This window comes from Lichenostomus cassidix, chromosome 2 (assembly GCF_008360975.1).
Source record: "Lichenostomus cassidix isolate B80296 chromosome 2, HeHo_3.0, whole genome shotgun sequence".
NCBI classification, from domain to species: Eukaryota; Metazoa; Chordata; class Aves; order Passeriformes; family Meliphagidae; genus Lichenostomus; species Lichenostomus cassidix.
The window spans coordinates 7,273,228-7,295,681 of record NC_139482.1 but is presented as its reverse complement, the minus strand read 5'-3'; the positions used below and the strand labels follow the sequence as shown (position 1 = coordinate 7,295,681).

The following is a 22,454-nucleotide window of genomic DNA, read 5'->3' as shown; positions in this document are numbered from 1 at the left end:
TTCAGGGTGAGTGTAGTGCAAAATAAAGCTGTCTTGCTCTACTGCTGTGGCATTTCTCTCACTGCTGAGGGACAGAGGTTTGGATATTGCCAGTGCAGTGAAGTGCCAGTTGCAGCTCAGATAATGCATGCTAAGTAAGAAATTTAATTACCCACTAGTCAGTCTGCAGATTAACTGCCTTGGTTTGATGTGCATCATTACCACTTCTTTCCTTTATATGGGAATTATAAATTCTGCTGGAATGTGTATTTTTTTTCTATTTACAATTTCTTTTCCCTCCTTCCTGTCACTTCCATCTCCCCTACTTGCTAATGATAGCTTAAAGTGAGCTTTGAATTGTCCTAAAACACAGGATAGGATAAGATAAGGTAGGGTAGAATAGGGTAGGACAGGATGGGAGAAGAGAAAAGAGAAGAGAAGAGAAGAGAAGAGAAGAGAAGAGAGAAGAGAAGAGAAGAGAAGAGAAGAGAAGAGAAGAGAAGAGAAGAGAGAAGAGAGAAGAGAAAGGCTTATTAAGGGCTTAAAGTATGTCATTAAGGCCATTATCCCTCTAAAACACTGACAGGCTTGGGGCATAGACCACTTCATATTCTTCCCTTTTGAACCTTGTTTTGATAAAATTTGTCCTCTCTACGTGCCTTATACCTTGCATTTCTGAGATACAGTCTATGTTCCCTGACAGGGCCTAAAGAAGTCCTGCCTTCCTCACCCTCCTCTTCTTCCCATTGCTGTGGAATGAAACTTACCTGAGCAGAGGATGCCCGTGGTTGTCAGGTGGCTGCTCTATCTGGATGATGATATTTCTTACTGACCACATTCACAGACCACATCCATCCATCCATCCATCCATCCATCCATCCATTCATCCCCCCTCTCTCTCCATGTCTTCCTCCCTCCTCTTCCCTGCTCCCCATGACCATGCCACTTCTTGCTCATCCCTGCTACTTTGAAACCTTTTTATTTTCCTGTTTGGCAGCCAGGGGCTGCTGATGGGGGCTCATTTGTGGGCTGTGTGCTGCTTCACCTGAAGTGGAATGAGAGGCCTCTTATTCAGAGAGCAGAGACAAGTTGATAGGTGGTGTTTTACCTCCCTCTGAAACTCAGGGTCTGCTTTTTGGAGGCTTTTTTAGAAGCTGTTCATGCACCGTTATGTTGAAATTGTACTTGCAATAACTTATTTCTGTAGCTTTTCTATTGTGCTGTCTGTGCTGGCAATTAATTATTAAGGCAGCTTATTTAGAGGCAGTGCTTACTTTTGTCTAGCACCTCCAGTGAGATGTGAATAGCAACATTTTTTGTTGCTGGCACAGTGAGGCAGATTCATCCCCTTTCAGGGCAAGACTGTAATCCAAACAATAACTCAGAGTCAACCTTGGTTTTTAAAAAAGAAACTCAGCCTTTGAAATCACATGTGTAGGCCAGTAACCTTGGACTTGTTTGCTGTTGCTTTTTTAAAGTTTTTCTTTGTTCACACTTTACAGCAAAGGCTGTTCTCAGTTATTCCCATGCTCCAAGGCTGTAGTTTCTGCAGCTCTTGCATTGGAGCACTTTGCAGCAGAGGATTAAAAATTTGGGAAATGTTAGTCCCTCTTCCTCTCACCCCTCTCCCTGGGAAGGACAAGTGCAGAGCTGTCACTTGGTACTGATGGTTCAGTTCCTCTCCAAGCAGCTGAATTTTGCTGTGTAGCTGCAGGCTGGGGACAGATCTGGCTCCTTTGTCATCCCCTAGCACACAACAGAGGCTGGACAGAAAATCCCTGTGGATGCTTTTAGCATCAATCTTCTCTGTGCCAGGGCTTTGGATGATCTCCTGTCCCAGGCTGGTGAAAAAGGCAGGAGCTGCTGCCTCTGCTGCCTGAGATGCAGTGGGAGAAGCTATCTGTAAGCCCTTGTGGGTTTGTAAAAGTCAGCATGATGAAAGTGTGACTCACAGTTTCCCAAAGAGCTGCTTAAAAGCCAAAACCACCCTGGAGTTTGTGATTTTTTTTTCCCTTTTCCTTCATGGTAACTAGAAGCCATCCAATAAAAGGCAGATCTGGACCAACTAAACCCCCACCTGCATAAGCACTGGCATTTTCCCTTACCCTTGTGTCTCTCTGCTTGGCTTCTGCTTAGAAAGTTTAACCAAGAGGTGATAAATCCACCCACTTTGAGACACAACTCTGCTGTTTATCTGCATTTTTCCAGTCCCAACCATAATCTCAGTGCTGATGAGGCCATGGTTGTAACAAAATGTTGGAGGAGCCTCATTCTGCCCAGAGGGATTTAGGTGATGTCTCTGTCCATCACCTTCCCCTGTCTCCAGTGGGACAGGAATCCCCTGGTGGGCTCAGTACCAGGGTCTTGTTTCCAAGTCTTGCTCCTCAAATTGCCATAGTTCCTCCACGGACTTCCAGCTGGACACTGGATCTGCAGGAACAAGCAAATGGACTGCTCTGCAAACTGCCCAGGCATTTATGCACTTCCTGAACCCATAAGGCCTTGTCTTGCCTAGAGGAATGATATAGAGATGCTCCTGGTGCTCACCTGGAGCCAGGGCTGCCCTCCCTGTGTCGCTGTTGAGCCACTAGCAGAGTAAAGAACCCAGTTCTCTGTGGCAAGAAGGAAAGACCTTTATTGTTTTGATTTCATCATATATATAGAGTTTTCAAAGGTCACCCAGATTGGTCAGTCAGAAACCTCCCCCTAGGCCTGACTGGCCAGGCCTGCACCGTCCAGATCTTGGGACACTGTTTTTAATAACATCCAAACTTTATTTCTAAAACACAAAAGGAATTCTCATGGGAAAGACCTGTGCTAGCCACATCCCTGTGCTTCCCAAAGGCTCTTTCTCTTCCTCCAGGCAGTGCCTTTGGCAATGAACAGCACACCAAAGACCCCCACAGACTTTCCTGCCCCACTCTTCAAAATAACAGCTGTGTCCTTGGAAGGCTCTTTTTCATTCAAAGAAATACCATTTTATCCTCTTTTTCTCCCCCACAGCTGTGGCTCTGAGCTCTGGCAGCTGCAGGACTGAGCAGGAGCACAGGGCAGGAGTGTTTGCACCCACTGGCACCAAGCCTGATGCTCTGCCTCTGGCACACAGCTTGACCCTCTGCTGAGGCACAGCCAGGGGCTGTTCTCTCTCCCTGCACTTTCAAGATGTGCTTGAAAATAAAATGAAAGCTGCCCATGATGTTCCAAGGAGACAGATGCTGGAGAAAGTCCCCTGCTGATTTTGGACAAGCATGAGGAGGAGAAAAATTGTTTCCAACTTTTCCAGAAGCAGAAGATGCAAAATAAGTGTTTTCTGAGGAGGGAGACTCAGCTTTCTCTGACAGTCTGCACATCCTCAAATCTTCCCTTGGATCAAAACCTCTCAAACCCAGCCAGGGGAGTGCTGTGAATAAACAGGGGAGCACATTGGGTGTCTGGGTTTCAGTACTGTACATTTTTACTGTTCTCTACCCTCTCTCACCACTTCCACTCCAGCACAGTAGAGATCATTCCCATCAGCCACAGTTAGGTGCCTTTTGCACTTCTTTTTTTCACCCAGTCTCAAAAGCTGCCAAGCAGATGGAAAACTCTGAAGGATTCCACGACCTTGAGCAGGATTTGGGTTGAGCCCTGGTGCCCACCATGGGCTGTAGCACTGCAGGCTGTTCTGAACATGATCCTGCTGTTGGGTGGTGAGTGACCTGCTCCCCCCAAACTTCCCAGGTTGGCTCAACTCGGTGCAAATGGTATTCCTGGCTTGGAATACAGTTGCAGGGGCTTTATCCTTGCCATGCTGCTCCCCTGCCCATAGCAGGGAGATTGCCAGAGCTCCCAGTGCCGTGGGGTGTGCATGCAAAGACTTTCAAAGCACCACAGGGTCCTGCTGCCCTCCCTGCAGTCTCCCAAAGCCAGGCTGCTCACAGAAGTGAGCAAGGACCATCTGGGAAAGAAGCACTCCCCATAAAGTCCTTTGAGTTCACCTCTGGTGCAGGGATGTGTCCATCTTGTGTCACTGGCTCTGAAGCTCATTCCAGTGATTTATGCCCATGGGCAAGAGCAGCCTTGCATGGGGAAGGGGTTTTCCATTCATGTGTGCACAGGGATTTTGGGGTTTGGTGTCTGTGAAGCTGCAGGGATTCCAAAACAGTGCTGGAAATGTTTAACTAAACAAACAGCGGGGTTGGTGTTTTCCCTGTCCTGACAGATCAGGCTCAGTGTGCTTCCCCAGTGGTGTGGGCTGTGGTCCAGCCAGGAGGGGAATGTGCTGTGGTTATCCAGCAGCTCCAGGAGCTCTGCAGAGCCACAGCACGAGGGAGACACTGACACGTTATCCTAGCTGATTAATGCCATCCATCAGGGCCTGATTAAAACCAGCAGAAATGTTTTTTCTTCCTCTGCAGCAGAAGAGCTCTCTTGTACAGAAAGTGCTTCTCTTAATTACCACTCTGTAAACCCTCAGTGAGACAGAGCATCAGCATTGTAGCTTAATTCCTCTCTGCAGTAATAACCTTCTAGTTTCATAAGTGCATAAGACAGGATAATACCTATGGGTTTCAGTGCTTTGTTTTTCTTTTTCCCCCCCATCATTTGTATCAGAAGTGTCCTTCTTTCAGTGATGGAATAGCAGAAAAAACAATAGGATGGTAATTCCTGCAGCAATTAGAGGCAGAGCCATGCTGTAACCTTTGTGTGGGGCAGGGGAGTTCAGGCTGAGATTGCAGATCCAGCTTTCACAGCTGGCTCATTTCTATTATCTGCTCATCTGGGCTCTCTCAGATTCTGGGTGAAACCCCAGCTTGGCTGACGTCAGGGACAAAACTCCCATTTGCTTCAATATGTTTGATATTTAATCCGCTTTTTCTTTTTTTTTTCCCTTCTCTTTAATGCCATTACACGCTTTATTTAAATAGATAAAGTTGTTTTTAAAAATGTTTTAAAGCACAGGTACCTCAGCCACTTTAAAGAAGAATGTCAGTGAGTTTGTGAAAAAGTGTAACTTCATTGTGAAACCTGATTGTGGCAACAAATCCCCTAAAAATCTTGGACTTAGCTGGTATTTATATACATCAACAACAGTGAAAGGGCATATGTTGAACAGGGGTGTGTTTCTAATCCTGTGTGGTGAGATTTGGACAGGATCATGCGAGGCAGAGAAAGGGATGAACAGATGTGCCCAGGAAGATTCTATGGCCCTGAAATGCTGGCAAGCACTCACAAAAAGGCATTGAGGAATTTTTGGAAATCAGAGCTAAAAGTGGTTTTTGGCTGGAATAAATGCAAGAGAGTGAAGGTGAAATGCAGAACAAATGCAAGGGAGGGTAAAATATACCAGGAGGGTATACAGGAGGGGCTGTGAAGCAATCACAAGGGGAGAGAGGAGCAAGAGTCACCCTGTGTCCCCTTTGCCCTGCTGGCATGTGCAGAAAGTGGGAATAAAACCCTAATAATGGTTTTCCAGCTGCCTGCTGGGCTAAGAAGGGATTGTTTCAGCTGAGCACAGAGGCTGATGTGGTGGCAGAACAGAAAAATGCCATGGCACCTTGCACCTCAGTCCCTTCAGCAGGAATATGCTGCACCCAGCCCCTTCCCAAACACCAGGGTGAAACAGAGCCAGTGAAATCCAGAAAAGCACCTTTGCACTTAAAATTTGCTTTTTTTTTCTTTCAATTGAGAGCGGTACAAAGAGCTGGGGAAGGGCTGGTCAAGCTAGGGGAGAGGGGAAGGTGAGCTGAGTGTGGGGAGGCAGGACAGGGGAGGATGGCAGCCTGGGCAGGCACTGTGGAGATGTGGTGCTGGGTGAGGGGCTGGGGAGGTGCTCAGATTCCTTGCTGGGTGATGGGAGGCTGGAGAACCCCAGGTGAGACAGGGATAAATGATAAAAAACCCTTGAATGTCACCATCAGCAATTCAAGCTTCCCTGTGCTGTTGCTACAAGAGGAGGGCAAAGTCCACCTGTGCCAAAGTGGTTTTACAGGGTGAGTTTTGACAAGGAGAATCAGTACTGCTCTCCACAGCCATGGGCAGCAGTGCCTGGACAAGACAGAAAGTGGTGAAGAAACCCCAGAAATCCAGGAGCAGAGCTGTAAACTGCACCCAGTCACCCGAATCCCAGCCCAAAAAATACAAATCAAATTTTTTTGCTCCCTGTTTTTGGAGCTTTTCAGACAGCAGGTCAGACAAACCCTTTTCCCAAGCAGAGAAATGGGGCAAACTCTGAGCACCTCTCAAAGTCCCATTCCCAGTCTGGAGAGCCACAGTCCCTTCTCTGTCCTGGTGCTGGATCTGGTCACTGTGGTGAGAAGCAGAGCAGCTCCTGGAAGAGCAGGGCAAAAGCTGGGTGGGGTTTGCTGGCTTAAGCTCCATAAATTCTTTAGCCCTGCAAATGCCCTTTCCCTTGGTTGGTGCCCCAAGGTATTGACTTCTCTGCGAGGAAGGAGGGATTTTTTCTTGTTTCCAGAGGGGTCTCTCTGAAGTCTCCACCAGCACACCCAGCTACAGCCACACAGTGTCCAGAGCTAGGGCCAGCCAGGGCTCTGAGCTTTGCTCCAGGCCAAGGGTCACCTTGAAGGTCCTGAGCAAATGACCAAACTGACAGCCTGGAGAAAGCAAAGACCTGAAATGACTCTGCAATCAGCTTCACCCAATTCTGGTAAAGTCACATTTTGGGCAGCCTTGTATGAGACATGAGAGACTCAAAAGTCCCAGGCAGACAAAGCAAATTGTAATCCCCAGAAGAAGAAGAGGCTGTTTCAGCCTGATAGGGAATGTGGCTCTCCAGGGAGATGCCTGGAGGCAGGACTGTTCTCCAAGTGGTGCCTCTGGCTTACCACAGCATCAAAATGTAAAGGCTGCAAAAAATCTCAATGGCTCTAAAGCCCAAATAATGCATAATTGGTGTCCTCTGTAGGTTTTTTACTGTTGATTCAGATAAGCAAAATCAGCCACCTCAGAAATCCCAGGAATTCACAGGGGTAACTGTTAATTTTTGTATGCCTTGCCCAAGACAACTTACTTTGGCCTCTTCCTTCTTCCCTTTTCTTCTCTCCAGCATCTTTCTCCTGAATCATTGTAATTTGAAAAATTTCTAGCAAGAATTTTCCTGTCTTCCCTTGTTCTTCACCATACTTTTTGGACTTGGTGTCTTTTTAACACCTCATTGTTCTGATTCCCTAATTATCTGTGTCACACAATTGTGATTCACAGCTGTAAAATGTTCCTTAAGTTCCTGGATGAACATCTAATTCAATTTCTCTCATGGAAACCAGGATGAAGCTGTTTTCCATAGAGGGATGGATGGCCTGAAGCCAGAGCACCATTTCCCACTGCAAACTGAGCTGGATTTGGCTTTTGTCCCCATGGAGATGTCCCCATGGAGATGTCCCCCAAAGCCTCAAGGGCCACATCTCAGTGTGGCACCTCTGCGGGCTGGTGGAGGTGCAGAGAGGAGAAAGTGTAACATGCAGGAGAAAACTTAAACATTCCTTTTTTTCCCTGGCAGAGCCAAATCTGCCTGTGCAACATTTTGGGTTTCTACCATTTGTAGGGATGGAGGCACAAACTTCTCAGGGCTTAAGGTCCTGAAGGAAGTGATTCCAGAGGTGACACAACATGAAAGCAGACAGAGCTGATGTCTGTCCTTCCCCTGTCTTTTTAATAAACTCAATGTCCATCTAAATATCCAGTGCTCCTCTTCAGCAGCTCCTGAGAGCTCCATTAGCCATTTGAGAATCTCTATTCATATGACTCAACTTTTTCCAGTGTCTGAGTCGTGAGGTTCTGCACCACAGCATGATGAGGTGAGTTAGTGTGGTGCTTTTGCAAAAGCAGTAATGGTGCCTGAATGTGTATTATTTTGGGGATTTTTTCCCAACTCCAAATGTTCCTACCTTGAAGAAAGCATGGTTGGGAAATGTTGGGAAGCAGGGCATTAGCAGCACAAACTGCAGCAGCATGGTGGGACTGGGAATGCTGAACAATCTTGTCCCAGCACAGGGACACTTCCCCAGATACCCACAGGAGCTGAACTGCTAAACAAGCCCAATCCCTCAGTCAGGGATCAGCCTCTTTCCCTCTACACCCTGTTGAGGTTAAAGCTGTCAGAGGTGTGCACAGGAAAGTGTCTGTTTGTGCCACTCTGCAGAGTGAGAAAGTTAGGAAGTTTAAAAAGCAGACAGCTGCCATATGTTCATATACTGACTGTAAGCCTGGGAGCTGCCAGTCTACATTTCTTGTAACATGCTTCCCACACTGATATTTTCCTTGACAGCAGCTAGACACCATGGATATGCACTGGATTTACCAAGCGTGTGCAATAAAGGGGGTGCTGAGGAGCTCTGGCTCAAATTTGTGAGGTTTAAAGTGTGCAGCAGAGACAGCATGGCAGGTGCCAGTGAGTGTCCTTCTGGAAGTGTGAGCAAGGGTGGAGACACAGGCAGCTGGGGTTGTTTTTCCATGTTTTCCAAGAGCATTATTACTTGTAAGTTAAATAACCTGCAGCACAAATACAAGACTCTGCCTCGAGGCTTCTGTGGACAACAAGCCATGAAACCTTTTAGCCTGGGAGTGCTCAGTGTACAAAATATGGGAAAAATCAAAGCTGTCCTCTGGGTGACAGAGAGCTGCATTTGGAGGGTTTGAAATTCCAGCCAGGATTTCCCTGGCAATGCCCATGCCTCAGAGCAGGCCAGTGTCCTGTGCAAACAGAATGCTGGAGCACTGACCTGCCTGTTCTCTGGGGTGTGTGGGGAGGGGAAAGGTGCACAAGAAGCCTTTTGCTGTTGCCTGGGAATGTGCTGGATTGTCTCTTGGACGCCCCAAATGTCTTCCTATTCTGCAAGATAACCAGGTACATTCATTGCCAGGAACACAAGAGATCTGCTCTAGAACAGCACCACTGATGCTGCTCCTCCCTCTGCTCACCAGAACCAGGCAAGGACTGAGCTTACTTGGCTTGTGTCAAGTGTAGCCAAGGCTGGATTTGGAGCTGGAACTCTCTGCTGCATCCAAAGTTCCTGATTAGGTAAGAAAGACCTTCAGGTGCTCCAAAATGTGAGTGAGCTCCAGAAAATTTACTTTGAATTTTATTAATGAGGAAGGAGGAAGAAGGCAGAGCTGGAGGGAGAGCCAGACATGACTGGGGAGCTTCCCCTGTTGGGTACCACTGATGGGCATCAGAGGGGTGTGACAATTCCCCATCAGTGATGCTCTCTTGCTCTGTGCAGCATCACTGGCCCTATTTGTGGAGCTGCCTGAGCAGCCCCAGCTCAGAAAGGCTCCTGCAGGACTGGGCTGTGTGGCCTTCATGGGATGTGGATTATGGGAAATGCTTGAGCTACTGACCTTGCCCAGCCCCCCAGGACACATCTGTGCACAGGACTCTGACCAAAACACCTCTCCTGCAGCTGCCCCAGCAGCTCATATAAATAAAAAATATATAAATAAATATAAATATAAATAATATAAATATAAATATAAATAATATAAATATAAATAATATAAATATAAATATAAATAATATAAATATATATATATAGAGAAACCCTTTTCAGAGCCCCTTTATTTTTGCTGCTGAGCAAAAGCCCCCCTTCAGACATACATTAAAGAGCTTCACTGCTTTGGAAATGGCTTGTTTGCCTACTAAGGGAGGAAAAAACATCTCTGAAGATGGTGCCTGAGCAGCACTTATATCTCAATTATCTGCACATTGCTTCTCTGTGTGTGAGATTATGAGCTAACATGGCTTTCATGGCTTCATCAGCACCAGTTTAAGAGTGATATTTATCCCTGGTCATGTCAGTTCTTTGGTCAACTCAGCAACAAAGGTGATGCTTGCTGCCCTCTTGCTGGAGACTCCACTAACGAGCTGAGTGATTTATTCATTAAGGGCAGGGAGATCTGGGGCTTTATTCCAGAGGCCCTGGTGGGAAATTTGCATGAAAATTTCATGCTGTTCACTTGCAGGAGCCCTGCCTGCCAGCAGGTGCCCTTCCCTGCTGCACTGTCCTTCCCCTCCCTGCAGGAAAAGGTCCTGCTGTGCTCCAGCAAACCCTTTAATAGAAATGTTGAATGCAAAGGGATTTTTATTGGAGTTGCTGTTTTGAAAAAGTCGTGGGATCAGGAAGCTGTCTGTTAAAAAAAGAAAGTTGGGCTTTAGAGTCCTGGGTGGCTTTTTGACAGCTCTGGCCATGTTGAAACATCAGAAGTTTTCTCTGGGCTCATTGAAGATCAAAAAAACAACCTCTTTTAAAAACTTTGGATATGAAGGAAAACAGCTTCCCAGTTCTGGAGCAAAGGGAGTCTACCAAAAGGGGTCAGCAGGTCTCTAGTATCTGGAAATGAAATTAAATTTGAGTGTGTTTTACAAAGTTAGGCTTCAGATCCTCAGATGGGATTTGCTGTAGGTCTGGTCACACTTGCATTTTGACTTTGTCCTGCTTGATTGACTGGAGGTATTGCAGGCATTAGCCAGGCTTTCTAATATCTACTCCAGATAATATGCTTTGTGTTGTTTCATGAATGATGTGAGGATCCCAAACCCCTCCATGCATCCAGGCTATGTGCTGCTCTGTGACAGTCATTGGCCTCTGGGACTTCCCTTTTCCCAGTTCTTTTCAGGAGGAAGGCACAGGAGACAAATCAGAATTAAATTGATTTTCTATTTTTTCTCTTTGGTGGAAAAATGTATTGGTCCATAAGAGACAGCTAGCAACTTCCACACGGTCCAACCTGGAAACCTGGCTTTGAAGGGATGGATTTGATGTGAACCTGGCTTTGAAGAGATGAATTTGATGTACGAACCGCAGTGGAGGGGAAGCTGCAGTGTGAGTAGGGACAGGGATGGTGTGTGGGACCTGCTGCCTGTGCATTTGCCACTGTCCCATGTAGTCACTGCAACCCTGACCTCCAACCAACATCTGGCAGCCTCTGGTCCTGTCTCTGGCACCCAAATGCCATTGGGAGAGGGAGGTGTCTGCAGGAGGAAAAGCCTAGGGTGGCTTCAGGGGGAGTTCCTTGGTGGAGACACAACTTGGACTGCTGGACTTGATCATTCAAGCAGGTCTGGGTCTGTCCCGCTTGGAGGGTAAATTTAAGAGTGCAAGCTTTGGGATTGTTGATTTAATGACCATTTGGGCCCCTTAGAGGGAGATGCTGAAACAGAGATGTCTCTAAATCTCTCAGGGACCACACATAACCCCCTGAGCTCTGCCTGCATCCCTTCCTGTGTGGGGCTGAAGGCTTGAGGCTATTTTTGAGGGAAAGGCAATTTTGTCCTCTTATTGTTGGTGCTCCCAGCACTCCCTGTACCTACTGCCTCAGGGGCCTGGGTGGCAACTGCTCTGCTGAAACTCCCAAGCAGTGGATGCCTTCTATAATTGCACCTTCCAAGCAGTCAACTGGCTCCTGCGACGAGCTCTTGAATAATTGAAGCAATATTTGCAGGGTTTGCACTGAAGTACTAACAGCTGTGGTATGTTTTGATATTTATGAAGCCAAATAAATTATGGATTAGTCAGTGCAGTGAGCCCAGCATGATGCTTATTACTTCTGGAGTGCCGGAGCTGATGGAGTGCTATTCATCCCCTTTTACTTCCATTGTGTGGCTGAGTATGACTGGTGTCTATTACTGGACTTAATAGAGCTTGCTCACAGGTTTAAGTTCCAGTCCCTGAGAGCTGATGGGGTGTTTCAATTTGCTCTTCACTCCACAGCTTTAGAAAGACATGCTGGGACCATATCTCAGGGTCACAGGGCATGGCGTCGGCTCACAGATGTGGAGGTGATTGTTTCTGCAGGAATGGGGATGGGTGCTGGCAGAATTAGCAGCAATTCTTGGCATTAAACTGGAAATTATACGAAATCCAATCTTCTCCACAAGCTGGTCTGTGGGTAAATATTGCATGTCTTCTCCAGGATGCCTCATTCATTGCACAAACCTTTCTTCATTACTGAGCCAGCTCTTGTGAGATTAAACTCTTCCCTCCATTTTCTATCATCTGAGAAATTTATTTTTTTATGGATGAAAACATTTTCACTTCACAAACGTCCCAAATATATTCCAAATTTCCCCCATCAGTGGGAGCTGCCCGCTGGGAAGGGATGAGGAGGGAGCAAATAACCCTTTGGAGCAGCAGATGGCATCCTACCACTCAAAAGCTTCCTGGCACTGTAAAATGTAATAAATATATAAGAGTCTGTGCTCTGCTCATGACTGCACTCTGCAACTTGGGAGAAAACTGAGGGATTAGGGATCATCGCTTTTCTAATCCAATACTTTCTCTGTTGGCTGTCCTTGTTTTCTGGGGTGAAAACAGATATCTGCAGCTGGTTTGCTCACCCAGATCCACCTGGTCAATGCAGCCCACACAGTGTGCCCTCACAGAGTGGGCATAGAGAGCTGGCTGGATAAATTTGGGTTGGAATGGGGCTTGGAACATGATGATCTTTAAGGTCATTACAACCCAAATCATCATTCTATGAAATGGTGCCATAAAGTGCCTATTAATCTGCATAAAAACTTATAAAGTCCAGAAGGCTGCCTCAGCTGCAGAGATGTTCCATGTAGACTTCTGCATTTTGCTAAATCCCTCCATGAAACTGGCTGACATCTCTCCAGAAAAAGCTGTAGCACTGTAAATTTTTCCTGAAAGCACCTTGGTACAGGAGTTTCCAGAACAGGTAACCCAGGGCCACTGCACACAGGGGAAGTCTTAGCATCCAATGAAGTGGATATTAATTCCTCTTCTTTACTTTCTTTCCTGAAGATGCTGAGTGAGGGAGTGAAGGATATTTTCCCTCTAAAATTCTGATGTAGGAAAAGGCTGTGCTTTTCCATCGGTTATTGGTTGAGGCAGAGTTGCAAAGTTTTTAAAGGAAGTTTGGGCTTAGTTTCTGGCTGCTGTTGCTGCATTGCAAGATAAATTGTTTACAGCCTGCCTCCAGAGACAAGTGAAAAAACTTTCTGCTATCCCAATTTCCTTGTAAATGATATAATTATCAGAATCATCACAGCAAAAAAAGTCTACCAGGTCACAGAGACATGAGGTTTGAATTTAATGTTTCCAGGTCTTCTACTTTCAAAAACTACCTTTTCAAGAAGAACTGCAGCCCACTGTGCAGAGACGATAAGGATTAAAAATGATTCCATAGCTCTGGCTTTGGTTTCCACTCCGAGCTGGGACTCTGCTCCTGTGCCCTACAACACCTTCATCATCATCATCTGACAAACACCTTATCACCAGCTGTGGTACTGATAGTCCTGCAGCAGTGATTTCTGCTCCTGTCACAGCCCCAGCCCCTCTCTGTCTTTCAGCACGTTTGCTGATGGGTGCTTACTGCTCACATTCCACCGCTGATCTCCTCAGTGGCCATTAACTCCCATGAACACAAGATGCAGGATGAAATTGCAGGCATGGCTGGCAGCTTTGGGGTGGGAATGTGCACCTCTCTGTTTCCCCCCAGCACTGTCAGCACTGTCATGGGTACACATGCTCCTTGCTCCTGGCATCTCTGATGGTGCTGGCTGTGATGAGCAGCTCCAACTCTCTGCCTTGGGGGAAGAGCCAGGAGCAGATCTCAGCTGTTTGCAGCTCACACTGATTTTTAGACTCCTACAGATTTCCCACAGAGGCTTGATAGCGAGGAAATTTAGCTTACTCTGTTAGTCTTGCTTTTCTCATCTGCTTTTTGGTATCTGTTAGTGCACAGACTGAAAATGTCTGGAGGGTGTCTCTGTGTTTGCATTGACATGAGCCTAACCATGTCAGGGGAAGGACTGTGTCTCAGGATGGGCTATCCCACCTCTGGGCTCATTTCTCCCTTGCTCTGCAACACTTTTGAATAGGAGACAAACTCTTGGCATCCCATGCCAGACTCCTGTGATGGCCACACGTGTGCCATGGCTCATGTGAGGGCTGCATTGCTCTGAGGATGAAGGAGCTGAGCACAGGTAAAACAACATACTGAATTCCCTGCTTCCTGCACATTCAAATGGGAATTTACAGGGAAAAAAGTCATCCAGGAGCTGTCACAGCCAGAATCTGGGCTCCTCACCCTCTGCACTCTTCCTGTGGTGTTTCAGGGCAGAACATGGAGCAGAGCATTTGCCTTGTACATGCTTTGCTCAGGGTTTGGTTTTCTGAGTGAAGAACTAAGCCTCACTCCGAGGTGCTCCCAGACAAGGTGGTGGGGAGCAGGTGCTCAGGAGCTGCTGCAGGAAGGTTCTAAACACTCTCTGTAAATTATGTGTCAGTTTGAGTTACTGGAGCTGCTCAGCACAAACTGCACTTCAGGACATTGACCATGGCTGTTGCAAAGATGCTGTAAGGATTCCTTTCCCAGCAAGGATGAGAGCATCCAAATCCACTCAAGGAGTTGTTTCTTGCTTTAAAATGATCCAAAGGGTAAATTTAAAGTGAAGGGAGGAAAAAACCCTGGAGGGAACTTCGCTATTCCACAGGAATGCTGGAGCACAGTTTACTTTTGTGCTTTCCTGGGACCTCATTCCATCTGTATTTGCTTTTTGCTCTTCTTCTCTCTCAACCACAGAAATGGACATTTTGATTAAAGCTGTTCTTGCAGTGAGGCAGCAGAACATAACATCATTTAATCTGAGAGTTTTCATGAATGTCTCAAAGCAGAAAATAAAAATTCATCATGAATTAGCTATTAGAATTAAGAATTTGTTTTGGTTATGGCTTATTGGGAGGGCTCACCATGCTTTTTTTTATATTTGTCTCTTCCTACTTTCCAAGGGGGCACTGGGTTTGCTTTCAGACTCTAACCATGCTGAATGGAGAGAGGATGGAAAGATGAAGTGGGAAGAGGAGACAGATTTCAGCAAGTGCCCTAAGCTCTACTCTGAGCCTCCAGCTGGGAGCTTAACTTCAGAGAGCAGAATAAAAATAAGCAAACATCAGGCTCAGTAAGGCTCCATGATTAAGGAATTGGCAACTGAAATCCTGAGCTTTTCATTTTATCTTTTCTGCTTTTGCCACTTACTCTTCTTTTGCAAATGGAAAGGAGTTGAGAGGTCCAGAGAAGAATGAGCACCACAGGGAGCCAGCATTTACCCAGGGCAAGGAGGAGAGTTGTCCTGAGCCCAGCCCTGAGCCAGGCAAGCCTGGCAGCTCAGTGCCAGCCCCAGGAAGGACTGCAGGGCAGATGTGCCCTGTGACCCAACACACAAAGTGAAAACATCCAGAGTGTGGTCACTGCCAACCTGAGTGAGCTCTGGGAAACATGAGCTCGAGAGCAAATCCAAGAGCACCTCCCAGGTACCAGCATTGGCCTCTGACCTTTGATCTCCCCCACTAAACATCATTTTTCCCCATTGCAGACAGCAGACTCCACTGGTCTTCCCATGGGAACATCCCACACACCTTTTCTCGTTCACTCAATTTTTTCCCTTCCCACCCTTCAGAGATGCAGCATTTGTTTGGTTTGAGCTTGTAAACAGAGCTTGGATGGGTTTATAAGCTCTGTGCCTGAACCCACAGACAATTACAAACATGGCTGGCTGCCTGGCTTTGTTAATTAGCTACCAGCAATGCCTCATTTTTCCCCCTGCGGATTCCTTCTGAATTAGTAGGGCACTGCTCATTACTTCTCTTCCTCTTTGGGATGCCACAGTTGAACATTATGGCATCCAGATATGCCAGTTAGCTGAGAGTATGAGCTTGATTTGTTTGGACAATAAAAAAAAAAAAAAAAAAGTACTCATTGTATTTAGGTAATTAAGCAAAATAACAGCAAAGCTGTTTTGTACTGATGCAATCTGCCCTTCCCCATCCCACTGCTCCAGCTTCTTGCTTCCTGACCTGCTGGAAATCAAGATTAGAGTCAGTGTCCTCAGCAATTTCTTGGTTTTGCTTTGAAATATTAAGTTTCTCTTCCTCTAGATCTGGTTTGGTGAGGTGGGTGACAGCTGATGGGACAACACCTTGGCACTGAAGATGTGCAGGAAGTCAGCAGGTGCCAGTTTGGGCTCCATTCAGCCAGGAGCAGCACTTGCAGCAACTTGACGCTTATTTAATAACTTAACACAGAATAACAGCAGTAGCAACCAGGGTGGTAAAATAATGTTTTATTCCATGAATGAACAAACACTACCATGCCACATCCTAAAGTTCTTCCTACAAAAGATTGTGGACAGAGCAGATTTTTACATTTCTCAGTTCAAGTTTGTTTCAGGCTTTGGAGCCTGTTCAGCGTAGCAAAATCTGGACACGCAGCATTCTCATTGTCTATTTGGAATTTTGCCAGGTAAAGCAGATTTACACCGTAGTTCTTGTTCACACAATGTCGATGCACTGTAAATTAAAGGAGATAATCCGAACCAAACTAGGTAATTCCTGTGGTTTATCAATATATTTGCCATGATGGTCAAAGTACAACCAACATTCAAAGCTTAAAATAAAGGTAAGAAAAAAGACACACTAAAGAACACAATGGAAACATCATCATTGCTGTCAGGATGTGAGTTTACCCACGGTACTATGTAAAAAGTAGAAACCGGCATTGACATTCAAGCTGTTAAAACGAGAAAAGAAATTACATTAATTGTTATATTTCCAAGCTAGTACTTCTAAGGAGTCCTGATCAGCAAAGAAGTGTTACCGCATGCATGCCGAACACAAGACTAATATTGGATTGGGGATCTGACAAAGAGCTGACTTACATTCCTTTATATACAACAAAATGAAATATACAGTATTAATACTGGCTGTACATTTGGTCAGAATATTTTACAAGGAGCGACACTGTCAAAATCCTTATGATGCAGTACGTGGAAGTGGATGGAGGTTGGGTTTCTTTCTGAGAGCTCAATGTTTGCACAAGAAGTTTAAAAAATTATTTCCACTGCTAGAATGAACAGTTAGACCTTTTAAAGCAAAAAAATCCTCTTTTTTTTTTTTTTGTACTTCAATGTTTGTCAAAACTGGTGTGAACAGAAGAGATAATTAAATGTGTTTGGAATATGCTAATCGTCGACCTAGAATTAAACTAAGCCACGGACAGCATGTGCAATAAATCTCTGCACATTGACTTGGTTTAAATAGCTTTATAAGATGAGCTGTGAGGACTTTGGTACAAATTCCTGCACCACAGCCTCGCCTAGATGCTTCCCCAACAGGTTTCCAACCATTTTTTCCAACACTAAAGGAAGAGGAAGAGTAATCATGACTGTCGCATATTTTTCTACATCGCAGTAAAAAATATCTCAATGTAAACTGATTTAGCTTATTTATGTGCATATTTTTCAAGGCTGCCAAAGAAAATGCTCAATCTTGCTGGCAAGAGCTATTTTGGGAACTCAAGAGTGAGTTTTTCTTTGCTTTATTCTGATAGATTTTTTAATATCTGGGTAGCTCAAGTCCCATTGCCTCATTAGACCCCTGAGGTCTAAAGTGAGTTGGTTAATTTGTTTTATGTTTTTTCCCCATCCAGAACAAGCTGAGAAGCTAATAAGGTAAGCATGAGACTCAATGACCAACAGAAGTAAAAGCCATACAGAATTACTAAAATAATTACAGGAAGGTAAAGATCAGTGTAGCTATAGTGATATTTTGCACAATTGAATTTCTGTATCCTGTAGCAATGACAAACCTCCTGGAGACGGGAAGGAGCAGGCAAGAGTGTACAAGAATCTTTACTTTAAAATAATATCCTTTAAAATAATTGTGCTATGTTCTTCTCCATGTATTAGGTAAGATCTTTTTTTCTGACACAGTGTGATGCTAACTATGGTAACCTCAATGTGGATGATGGATTTCACTGCTACTGCTTGACTGCTTGAATGCAAAGAGACATTAAATCTTCCAGTCCTCAAAGTGGTTTCTTGGGGTGTTCCTTCAAGTTCAATGTCTTACCACTTTCACTCTAGAAGTCATTTTGTGGCAAACAAACAAACAAACAAACAAAAAAAAAGAGGAAGAAAAAGAAAGAAAAAAACCCAAAAGAAAAAGATGTTGGTTGTGATGGACTTATTTCAGACAGCAGTTTCTGCTGAGTTCACCATGCTTAAAGTTCTTCCATTTAGGAAGGAGTTGCTGTCAAGTAAAGCAGAGGAGCTGCTTTCAGTTTTTTTTGTTGTTTTTTTTTAAAATACATGCTAACAACATCTCTTTCTGCAGGAAAATGATCCAGTTGCATATTGTCAGAGAGATCTGCCTTGTGCTTAGCACGGACAAGAAGGGTTAATCTTCATCCTCCTCCTCTTTCAGTGGGGCTAGTGGCAGTTTGTCCTGAACCTGGAAACACTCCACAAAGAAGTTGACAATGGAGTTGTACAAGTGCTGCTCCATTGCTGGATTGCTGAAGTAATGGCTTTGATCAGGGTAAATCTGCAAAAAAACAGGTAAATACACATATTTTAGAGCTTAAAGTGTCAGGATTGACCACCTACACCTGCAGGTTGACCTGCAAAGCCACTGCATCTCCCCAGCATCATGGGGCTTCCCAGGGATGCACATGAGGGCAATTTGGGCAATTTGGGCACCACAGTGCTCTGAGAGCAGACTTGCATCTTCCTTCACTAGGAACCTTCAATTTTTTGGGGAGGATTCTCCATTTAATTCCATTCTGAAGAGGTTCAGTCTAAGAAGAACCAGCCCACACTTTCCTTGTGAAAACCAAAAAACTTGCAGTTTTGGAGAGAAATATAATTAGGTTATAATGACTAAAATGAGGGCTTTAAAGGAAAAATTTCATTAAGTAAAAAAATTAATAAATCTTGCTGGAGAAGTAATTAAAGGAAAAAAAATTGGGAACTTAGAAATGAAATAGTTTAAACCCAACTTTTCATTTTCGTGGAGCAGGTAACTTGAAGAAATGCAAGAAGATCAAAAAGGGCAGTCTAGGCAGGGATATTTAAGGGGGAAAAATGAGTCCCTAGGGTTGGATGCTTGCAGGCAGGATGGAGGTGTCCCAAAGAAAGTCAACAGGTATCAATTCCTTAGAGATATGTCTAACCCCATTTATTGTAATTTAATATTTGTTTTTCAACTGTCCAGGCCAAAATAGTGATATCACATAAACATGGGACTAACAGGAACATGTTATATGCTGGTGCTACTTCTACTGCCAGGCTGGGTTTGCAACTGGTTTTTCAAAGTTTGCTTCATAACAGCAATTTGAGTTCAAGGTGTGAAATAAGTGTTCAAATAGGGAAAAAAAAAAAAGAAACATATACCTTACCTGCAAGCTGTAATTAGCCTTTGCCTTAATTAGGTGTGTGATAAGGTCTGTAGTGTGCTGAAAATGGATTTTTTCTGTAAAAACAGATTGCAATCATTAAAGAGGCAAATTTAATTAACAAAAATCAAAGCCATCACAAACATATAATGAGCTCAAATGATGGGCTAACTTACCATCAGCAGTAGCATGAATGATCAAAAATGTCTGTTCCTTTAGTAATGAGACTCTGTGTGATAATTTGCTGATCTGTGAAGGCAAAGGTTGCAATAAGATTAAAAAACTTGCTAGAAATTAGCAATTTATGTGGAAGAAATAGAAGCACTTAATTCCATGTAATACTGTATCACAAGGATAACAAGCAGACACCAGCACAGCATATTCTCCTGGCTACTTATATAAATCCAGTGTCAAAATAGACCTCCCAGCCTGTGCTTGCAGGCTCAGTTCAGCAGCAGAAAGATGTCAGAGACTCTCCCCTGTTCTGATAATATTCCCCAAAAGCCTGAACTGCAGATCATGGAGACATCAAAGTGAATTTCCAGTGAACAAAAAACACTGGTGAGAAGTGTGCCCAGGTACCTATGCCTAAGAATTCTTCAAGGATCTGGGGTGACTTTGGTGTGGCTAGAAAGCCATCCTCAATGGAATTCTGACAGCTTGGGGGAGGATCTGATATGAAATTCCAGTGTCCACTGATGAGAACACCTTTGCCCCCAGCTGTCTCTCAGATTCACAGGGGAAAATAAACACAAACAGTTTCTAAAAGCACAAAAAAGAGTTTGCACTAATGTAGATATTATAAGTGCAAAATTTGAGAGACAATGAACTCAGAATTTAGTTAAGCAGGATAAATCTTCCCTTGTGAGGACACAGGGTGACACCTGCTTTCTCTGTGAGAACCTTTGCTGCCAGAGACAAGGCTTCAGAAGCTGAACAAGGTTTTCTCTTTAACTATTTTTTTTGTGTGACTATTCTTTGTATGGTTTTGCCTCTAAGTAATTGCAGCACAAGGCCCAACTGATCCCCTCACACATATTGAACAATGTCTTTGTTCACTGGTGCTGTGTCTCCTTTCCCACATCCTGCTCAGTTCTGGCACAGAGCTCTGCCTATCTGAAATATCACAAAGTTTGAGAAAGTCAAGCTGAGCTTCACTTCAGTTTGTTTATCTCAGAGAGAATCAAAGTGGCAAGACCACTGGCAGGAGCTTTCAAGGAGGTCATGACACTGAGTCCTCTTGGGCACATCTGAGTCACTCAGCTTTTTTCAATCTCTAAAACTGGCATAACTGTATTTACCCAATTTAGAGAGGCAGACATGAGGGCTAATCAATAAAAACTTTATCCATGTTTACTATTAAGACAAGAAAAGCAGTAAGCAGGCTGAAGGACACCTTCAGAGCTTTACTGGTGAGTCCTCTTGTGTATCCTTGCTTCCTCCCAAAAGGAGAACAAATGGAGGGAGAGTTAAGACCCAGATGACATTTTATCAGGGAAATGCAGTGTCCATGCACTTACGTCGTATGCTCTGTTATCAATGCCTTGCAAGCCCAGGTATCTTTCAGAAAAGGCTGAAGCTTGAAGAGAAAAAATGAAAATATCACTTTCAGTCATGCATACACTGGTGCTTCTGAGTCAAATATTGCAAATGCTGAAAACCATCTTATTTTCTAACGTTGCCCTAATTATAGAGGATGCATTTCTAAAAGTTTTGGAAAATGCACTAAGGATATGTGTGATACCACAATCTGTCATTGTCACCATGTACTTCTGGTCTCTAAATAAGCCACAAAAAAGCCCTTTTTCTTTCTTTTTTCTTAATGCAACTGAGATAGAAGAACACTGTCATGTTGTGTCTCTTTCTCTTTTCACATGGGGCCTTCTCCTTCAGCAGCAAGTTCCTGTTGGTCCCAGGGATAACTGTACAGCTCCTGAAGTCTGGCTGAACACCCCTGATTTCTTCTGGCACTATGTGCAAAGGGAGCTGCTGTCCCTGAGAGAGAGGATCACCACCAGTGTAGTGCTGTGGTCACAGACAGGCTGGTTGGTGGCAAAGGCTAGAGGTGTTTAAAGACAATTCTCCTTTATTTAAAAGGAGTAATAAAGTTATTTGATTACTCTGACCACCATGGCTGGTCCCACTGGTGCCACTGCTTGAGTGAGGAAAAAGTGTTTATGGCTAGTCCTAAGAAGACACAGAATATAAACCAGGCAGGATCTTGAGAAAGAAAGATGGCAAGTGGGAAAGGATAGGGAAGAAACATAATTTGTGGTGAGCAGGAGGTCTGTGGGATCAGGGATGGAATTTACCATATAGCCTGAAGTCTGTCACTGGAGAAAGAGCAGCTCCACAGGCAAACACCTGGTCCTCCTCCCCGGCTGGAAGCATGTAAGTGCTCAGGTAGCCTCCATAATCCTGGAACAGAAAGGGCACAGGGGTGTCAGTGGTCCTGCTGGGAGGCACTGCTGCTTTTGGGTCCAGAAACAGGGCAGCTGAGACCTTCCATCAAATGCTCGACCATCACAGACCCTTTAACACCTTGTCCTGGAAAAACACCAAACAAGGGACATCTCCCTGGCCACATTGGCAGATGTGACTGTCACTGTCCTGAAGGCAGCAGGGCTGTGTGCCCAAAGCTGGCCTTTCTCATCCCACTCTCTGGCTATAGCTCTAACCAGCTCTTCTACCTCACCAAAATATTTACCCCAGTCTTCTGCTATTTAAATTGAGCATCGCAGTTTCAGCGTCTGCTGTCAGCCTGTTAGCAATTCCCTGCAGAGCTGCTGCTGAATGTGCAGCTCCCTTCGCCCACTCTGAGCCTGTGTCTCCCACAATAAACAATTTCCACTCGCAGTCCCACTCTCATCTCAAACTCTGTGCACTTTGCAGTTGCTGTTTCCCAGCCAGACACACAGGGCAGTGCAAATCAGCCTCAGAAGTCCACAGTGCTTTTCAACACATGAATTAGATGTACCCTCCTTCCCATGGACTTTAAGAAACAAGATGAAAGTGAAATGAATGTTTGCAATGGGGGGAGAAAAAAAATCTGAATTATCTGACAATGTTTTTATGAGCAATAGTCACTTTTTGGACTTGGAAGTTAATTTTAAAAAAGTCATTGATGAATACATTGGTGAAATGAAAGCTTCCACCTTTACCATCACTGAGCAAGACACAGTCTATCTCAAAAATAAATAACAATAAAAAAGTCATCACTGACATATTCAGTAAATCAGGATTTGGCTCATCCGTTTAGCCATATGAGCCAACTGGAACAGCACAGA

General features: G+C 44.7%; 1 protein-coding gene across 5 annotated transcripts in view; it reads right to left on the bottom strand.

The window, feature by feature from the left end:
* Positions 1–16,042: 16,042 nt before the first annotated feature.
* Positions 16,043–22,454, bottom strand: part of DPP6 (dipeptidyl peptidase like 6) — a 526,589-nt gene continuing 520,177 nt past the window's right edge. For all 5 annotated transcript variants that reach the window (XM_085050257.1, XM_085050259.1, XM_085050255.1 and 2 more), the window contains exons 22-26: positions 21,480–21,585; positions 20,688–20,746; positions 19,344–19,416; positions 19,171–19,244; positions 16,043–18,317 (exon numbers count right to left, since the gene is read on the bottom strand). In XM_085050257.1, coding sequence (XP_084906383.1) covers positions 18,171–18,317; positions 19,171–19,244; positions 19,344–19,416; positions 20,688–20,746; positions 21,480–21,585 — 459 coding nt within the window. In that variant the 3' untranslated portion in view covers positions 16,043–18,170. The remainder of the gene's footprint in view (positions 18,318–19,170; positions 19,245–19,343; positions 19,417–20,687; positions 20,747–21,479; positions 21,586–22,454) is intronic.